At 44.1% G+C, this 7721-nt stretch overlaps 1 protein-coding gene across 11 annotated transcripts in view; it reads left to right on the forward strand.

Annotated features, from left to right (window-relative positions):
• The window catches only part of HSBP1L1 (heat shock factor binding protein 1-like 1), a 28933-nt gene that overhangs the window by 6142 nt on the left and 15070 nt on the right, over positions 1 to 7721 (forward strand). For 5 of the 11 annotated variants that reach the window (XM_014535927.1, XM_014535926.1, XM_014535928.1 and 2 more), the window contains exons 2-5: positions 106 to 466; positions 1516 to 1582; positions 2445 to 2539; positions 4789 to 4877. In XM_014535927.1, coding sequence (XP_014391413.1) covers positions 106 to 466; positions 1516 to 1582; positions 2445 to 2539; positions 4789 to 4875 — 610 coding nt within the window. In that variant the 3' untranslated portion in view covers positions 4876 to 4877. The other 6 variants (XM_014535921.1, XM_014535931.1, XM_014535929.1 and 3 more) reach the window with 5 other exon arrangements.

The following is a 7721-nucleotide window of genomic DNA, read 5'->3' on the forward strand; positions in this document are numbered from 1 at the left end:
GGAGGAGTTCTGCTAGATCTATGGCTACCTCTTTCATCGCCAAAGTGATGAAAAAAGCAAACCAGAGCTGTGAGACCACTCAGACCAAAGGCCTTGTCCCTGCAGAGGGTCCCAGCTCCGCCCCAGGGACGATGACAATGACCTTCAGGATGAAGCCGCCACCCTCCCAGGCCCTCTCCCAGGACCTGCCCTGCAGCTTCAGCGTCTCCCGGCTTGGGCATCCGCGCCCCGCCCAGGAATTCACCACTCACTGGCACCTAAGTTGCTGGCGGCTGCAGCTCGTCCAGGCTCTCAGGTGTTCACTACGCAGCCAGAGCCCTGCCAGAGGCCACCGCTGCGGGTACCAGATAGGATCACGGCGGCGCTGAGCCACCGGAGCCACCTGAACCCCCTGGACCGCTGGCCCACCCGAGTCCACATGGAGGCGCAGGGACTCAAAGACCCGGGGGGCGCGCTGCAGGAACTGGTGAGTGGGGACCCCGCCCCCCTCACCTCCCTCCAGGCCCTCCCGGTGCTTCACCCCTTCCCGGGCCAGGGATGGGGGTGGGGACGTGCGGGTGCCCTGCTGTAGGGGGCAGCCAGAGAACCACCCGCCCGCAGCCCGGCAGTGCCCCCACCCACACTCCTGCTGGCAGAGACCAGGAAGCACCATTTAAGCAGCGGTTCTCAACCTGTGGGTCGCGACCCCTTTGGCGGTCGAACGACCCTTTCACAGGGGTCGCCTAAGACCATCCTGCATATCAGATATTTACATTACGATTCATAACAGTAGCAACACTACAGTTATGAAGTAGCAACGAAAATAATTTTATGGTTGGGTCACAACATGAGGAACTGTATTTAAAGGGCCAGAAGGTTGAGAACCACTGATTAAAGGCTGATGCCTACGTCTTGTTAAAAAGAATTTGTCAGATGTTGGTACTTAAACCTTTTTCCCCAGGAAAGCAAAACCCTCTCAAGGAAGGAAACAGCTGCTGGCAGCTGGCAGCAGTCTTCACACAGAAATGCAGGTTCTAGATTGCAGGTTCCCTACTCTGTGGAGATAATCCTTGAGGTTTCATTTGCAAAGTATGAAGCAACATGTCAAGGTGGCCTGCCTTCCCGGCAGTGGTGGCATTTCTGTGAGACATTCCTGCCATGCTGATCCCAGCTAATAACCCCTAGTAAGGGGGCAGAGGCCGCCTGTGTCCAGGCTGTCCGCTCCTGTGAGAAGTTCTCTGAGGAGCCCAGGGTGACTAAGGCGTTGCCTGTTGTCTTCGGAAATTGTAGTCCTGGTGCTCACGTGTAGGTGTAGAATCCTGTTGGGTGAGTTTCTGTGTGTGGTGTGAGGTAGGGGCTGGCCTGCTTAGTCATTTATGTACCTGTTCCTCAATGTCCCTCACTACTAGTTGAAAAGACTTTCCTTGTCAAAAATCAACTATATATGTGGACAATCCTAGTCTATGATGCTTAAAATGCCCCATATCAAGAGTAAATGTTATATATATTCAGTTGTCCTATGGTTTATTTTTTCAGGCAGAAAATCTATTTCAGGAACTTCAAGAACATTTTCAAGCTCTGACTGCAACATTAAACCTCAGAAATATCCTTTTCCATCTTATAGCAAATACTGAGATGCTTTGAACTGTTAAATTACCATGGAATCTCTTTTTAGTGGAGATTTGTTGACCTCGGATTTCCTTGCATCCTGATGTAATTACCAGGCAGGTAATTTCTTCCTGCTTGACCGGCAGAACAGGGCATTTTGTGTGGCAATAAAATATGTGGACACGCTGCACATGACTCCCCAGCGGGCCAAGCCCTATAAAAATCGGCGGTCTGCTAGGTAATGTCATACTCTACGCACTCAGAAACCGGCAGACAGAACACAGAAGGCCTCCAACATAGGGCGTTACACCTGGCTCCCCTACCTGTTTGGTTTGGTTTTATAACTTGAGCAGCTCACTGTTTTGTTAAGACATGAATTCAAACACAATTAGAATAGAATGTTTGTTTCCAGTTGGAGCAAATTCAGACAAGGGTAACATCTGCCCTACTTGAGCTCCTTAAAAACTGTGCAAAGTATTTGCATATGGAACTTGGAATTTCTGATTCTGTAGCTGGGTTCCCACAGATGGGAAAAATGATTCTTAGAGACATGATAAAGTTAAACTGAGTTAATGTCCATTATGTTTACATCCTCATTAGAGTTTAGTTAAGACATAGTTAAACATACCAGAGTAACACACATCCCTGAGTTTGTGTCCTCGCAGGGGAGCCAAGTTTCAGAGCCGAGCTCATATTCAGAGGCTAGAGTCATCCTACACAAACCTCAGGGAAGTCTCTGCACTGACCCCCAGATGTCTTACAAGTTGCCCGGCCAGGGTATGTGTCAGACCCCCAGCTGGGCTGCAGGTTGAAGCAGGGCTTTCTGGCCATGGGCTCTGGGCTCCTTAATGTGGAACTGGAAGAAATGGGAAACCGCCTCCAGGACTTGCAGAGGAATGTGAATGCCTTAATGGTACAAGCTGGGATCAACAATGCTATCAAAGAACAAACGGTAAGACCATTACTAGGAAACTAAATAAGTTTACTTCGTGCAGACCTTGTGATTGCTTTCATCTTGAGAAATGCAATCCCATATTTGTTCACTGGGAATTACTGCCTCTGTACTACATGAGAAACCTTCAGGAAGAACAAGCCTTGCACAAATGCTCTTTTCTAAATAGACCCACTTCGCCGAAACCAGTTTGGCTCAGTGGATAGAGCGTCGGCCTGCGGACTGAAGGGTCCCAGGTTCGATTCCGGTCGAGGGCATGTGCCTGGGTTGCGGGCACATCCCCAATAGGAGATGTGCAGGAGGCGGCTGATCGATGTTTCTCTCTCATCGATGTTTCTAACTCTCTATCTCTCTCCCTTCCTCTCTGTAAAAAAATCAATGAAATATATTTAAAAAATAAATAAATAAATAAATAGACCCACTTAAACACTCTGTCATACTTCCTTTAAAAGTGTACATTTTAAATGAAACACTTTATTATTTAAAAATGGAACTTAAAAATTTTAAATATAATAAATATTGGATTTTACTCAAGTACCTATTGGCCCTCACCCCTCAGATTAATCTTTAATCAAAACACAAATCATGATGATTTAGACATTGGAGATTATAACTACCAGTTTCTGTTTGAAACCACATATTCATGGAACCATTTAAATAAGAAATGTTGCATTAAGCCCTCAACCCATTGCCAGAGTCTGGAGGATCCCACCCAGTCCCACCATGCAAACATTTCTTTTCCAGTGGAATTTTGCACTGAATCTTGAGATGCAAATAAATGCTTAGCTTCAGATCTCAGACTGAATTTATGTCCATGTGATGTATGTGGAGATGCACAACTTTATTAAGATATGTATGCATGTTCTACTGACATACTATTCTGACTATATGAGCATATTTTAATAATTAGATGCCTTTGTTTTTCTTGTTTTCCCATTTCTTTGACAATTATCATCCTAAGTCATCTGGCAAATTATCTGTAGCTATCCTGCTAAATCAGAGCTAGTTCACTTATCGTATCTACATCTGGAATTCCAGTAGAAAGATAGCTGTACCATGTCCTGCTCACGAGCACTCCTCTGAAATTCTGCCTGTAGGGTGAAAATACACCTTTCCCTATTAAGGTTGCATCAGACAGGGCCACCTGCCCAGCAGTCCTGTCTAGGCCTACTAGACGCTAAGCCCTCCACATTTGAGGGCTAATTGGTGATAAGCCAGTGCCTGAAAGAAGGGACCAGTGGGCCAATTTCTGCAGGATCCTGAGTTGGCACACTGCCAGGCACAGGATGGATGTTTGAGAACTTTGTCCCTTCCCTTCATCACCTGCACTCCAGCAGGGTTTTAAATTTGGTCAAACCCACTAAATATGAGGCATCAAATTAAATGGTTAAGTATCAAGACTTCACTCTTTTTTATATTTTTAAGTTGATTTTAGAGAGAGGAAGGTGTGTATATATATATATATATATATAGAGAGAGAGAGAGAGAGAGAGAGAGAGAGAGAGAGAGAGAGAACATTGATCAGTTGCCTCCCAAAGGTGTCTGGGCCGGGTATCAAACCTGTAACCTAGGTATGTACCCTGACTAGGAATTGAACCCACCACCTTTCAGTATATGGGACAATGTTCCAACCGAGCCACACTGACCAGGGCAAGACTTCATTTTCTGATGCACATATAGTCATCATTTAAAGCAGCACAAGAGAAGGCCAGTAATCTAAATGTTTGTTCAAAACTGTTAATGCCTTTTACATTAAAAGAAAGACCTAAATAAGTTGTAATCTGCTTGGCTAAATCTGTGTTTGTTGGTGGCAAAAGGTCAGGCCTCGTGTCATGGGTTTCAGTGGATTCTGCAAACCCCCTAAACCAGTGATGGCGAACCTTTTGAGCTCGGCGTGTCAGCATTTTGAAAAACCCTAACTTAACTCTGGTGCCATGTTACATATAGAAATTTTTTGATATTTGCCATCATAGTAAAAGATTTATATTTTTGATATTTATTTTATATATTTAAATGCCATTTAAAAAGAAAAATCAACCAAAAAAATGAGTTCGCGTGTCACCTGACGCGTGTCATAGGTTCGCCATCACTGCCCTAAACTTAAGTTCCTGTTGGGGGTGGGGTGGTGACTGGGAGGAGAGTCCATGACCCAAAATGTTAAAAACTACTGTTCTGTATTCTAAAAGATCTGGCTCTTTGTCCCTTTCCACAGTAAATGTTACACTTTTCCCATGTTTACTTCAACACAGACAGGAGTGAGCTCTCTGGACACCTGTGACCCGGGTGATGGAATGTCGATGCTAATTGATGCGAAGCACATTGTTCACTCACCTTGATGGTGAGTCCACCTTGACTCCATCTGACTAAAATGAAAGTCACTTAACATTATGTTTTTCTATAAACTGAATTTTTCCTACACAAATGTTCTGGTAATTACAGGTACATTCATTGAAAGCTTAGATTCCAGTTTTTTTAACTGTACATTAATTCATATATAAGTAAATCTTTACCTCTTTCCAATCTTTTTTCTTACACCTGCACTTACACTTGATCAAATGAAAACTGTGCTTTTTGAGTTACAATCTACATAACTTGAGTTCTGATTTTCATAGTTAAAAAATCATTTGGGTAACACTAGAAATTAAAAAAATAGGCAATGTGATAAGAATGTAATTCCAAAGGTAAAACTGACACAACAAAAGGTGTTTGCTGCCTGGCCCGCGTGACTCAGTGGTTGAGCATCGACCCATGAACCAGAAGATCACAGTTCTATTCCCAGTCAGGGCACATGCCCAGGTTTCTGAGCTTGATCCCTAAGAGGAGGCATGCAGGAGGCAGCCGATCATTGATTCTCTCTCATCGGTGCTTTTCTCTATCCCTCTCCCTTCCTCTCTCTAAAATCGATAAAAACATTATTTTTTTAAAGTGTATAATTCGTTTTTAAATACATTTACTAAGTTGTACAACCTCACCACAATCTAATATTAGAACATTTCCAGCACCCACCCACCCCAAACCTATGTTTGCAGTCAGTACCTCTTCCCACCCTGGCCAACCACTAATCTAGCTTCTATCTCTGTAGATTGGTCTTTTCTGGATGTTTCCAATAAGTGGAATCAGACAGTATAAGGACTTCTACATCCATCTTCTTTCACTTAGCATCAATAAAATAAAAATAAAAAAAAGTGTTTGCTGAATGGCAGAATATGTCTCCCTCCATCCACACCATTTTGTCAATCACACAAGAAAAGCATGAGCTGTGATTCAAATTTTTTTTCTGAATTAAATTCTATATAGATCTTTTTTTTTAAAGATCATAAGCAGTTTTCTGGTATAAGTTGCTTTCTATATATGTTTTTTAATTGATTTTTTTTTTTTTTTTAGAGAAAGAGACAGGGAGAGATAGAAACATTGCCAAGAGAGAACCATCAACATCGACTGGCTGCCTCCTGCATGCCACCCACTGGGGATTGAGCCTGCAACCTGGGCATATGCCCTGACCAGGAATCGAACCAGTGATCTCTTTGGTGCATGGGTTGACGCTCAACCACTGAGCAGACCAGCTGAGCAGAAGTTGCTTTTTAAATGGCTGCATCACTTTGTTACCAGAAAATCAGTGGGCCAGATTTCCCAGACTCTAGTGGGCATGAGATTCTTGGGGTACCGCTGAAATAGCATTTTCAGAAGCCCTCATAGGAGAATGAGATGTGGTAAAAAGCTGTGTTTGGAGTTACATTCCTTGTGCTGTAAAGTCTCATGTCCCTTAACCTAATTCTGAAAAAGGTACAGCTGCGAGTTCAGCAAAACCAAGAGCAAGGCCAGTGTCCCAAGCTTCAGATCCATGTTGCAGGTGGGTCCAGTTCAGCATCAGGCTAATTAACGTCCATCAGTCCACTGTGTGGAGCTCACAGTGCTATGAGGCACATGGGCGAATGCAGGGGAACGTGCCCCCTGCAATGGGAGAGGCAGGAGCGCAGGCATGCAGAAGAGGCAAGGGCCAAGAGAGGGAACTTCTTTTGTTCAGAAGTTTAAATATTCAGGTTTCATGCCCTTGTAGTGGCCACACCTATTCAGGCCACTAATTTGTTCTCAGGTGTGACTGACAGACACCTTCCCAAGTCACTCAGACTTTACTGGGCATGCGTGTAAACTGCCTTTGTCCATTTCCTTCCCCCATCAATCGGTGGGGAACAGACTTGGAGAGTGTTAAATTAGCAAAGCTGTGTAAATGGCATGCCTATATTATCTAGTCTTCCCTTTACTCCTTTCCTATTAAGTAATAACCAGGTTATTACAATGGTATCAAGTCAACATTTCCAGTCACAGTGTTTATGGAAGACTAATTTTAATCTGTCTAGTCCAGACAGGCTCTGATAGCAACACTCTCCAAACCAAACTAATTTAAACCAAGAAGGCAGGTGAGCCAGAAGCGCTGCTGACTCCCGAGGTAATCCTCACCTCTCACCTCACTGGAGGCAGTTAGCAATTAGATCTTTGTAGGTTATGGAGAAATGCTTTCAAATAATTATCCAATTCCCTTTTTTCTGAGCCAGAGTAAAATAAACATGATCACCCCCCCAAAAGAGGTCAGTTGTAGGCTCTATTGTAAAAAAGAACATTATTCCTGCATATAAAATAAATCATAGTCTTCATTTAAAAGTCAAAATCAACTACAGTTGGCCCTAGCCAGTTTGGCTCAGTGGATAGAGCATCACTCTGAGGACTGAGAGGTCCTGGACTGAAAGGTCCCGGGTTTGATTCCCGTCAAGATCATGTACCCCGGTTGCAGGCTCCTCCCTGGCCTAGGCCCTTGTTGGGGCTTGTGCAGAAGGCAACCAATCGATGTCTTTCCCTCTCTAAAAATCAATGGAAAAATATCCTTGCGGGGGGGGGGGGGGGGGTTCCCTCAGCCGGTCCCACACACGCACCAGTGCTCCGAACACATGCTTGGATGATCCCAACCACCCACCAGCATGCTTCTGGGATAGAATTAGAAGAGAAGCTTGAGAATGATAAGACTGATTGAAGGGTCATGGATCATAGACTCCAGAGAATACAGTATGTTTAAAGTACATTAGATGTAATATCAGAAGGAACAAAAAGCTTCCTTTTTAATCCTCACCCAAGAATACTTTTTCCCCATTGATTTTTAGATAGAGTTGGAAGGGAGGGAGGTGGGGGG

This window comes from Myotis brandtii, unplaced genomic scaffold (genome assembly GCF_000412655.1).
Source record: "Myotis brandtii unplaced genomic scaffold, ASM41265v1 scaffold154, whole genome shotgun sequence".
In the NCBI taxonomy this organism is placed as follows: domain Eukaryota; kingdom Metazoa; phylum Chordata; class Mammalia; order Chiroptera; family Vespertilionidae; genus Myotis; species Myotis brandtii.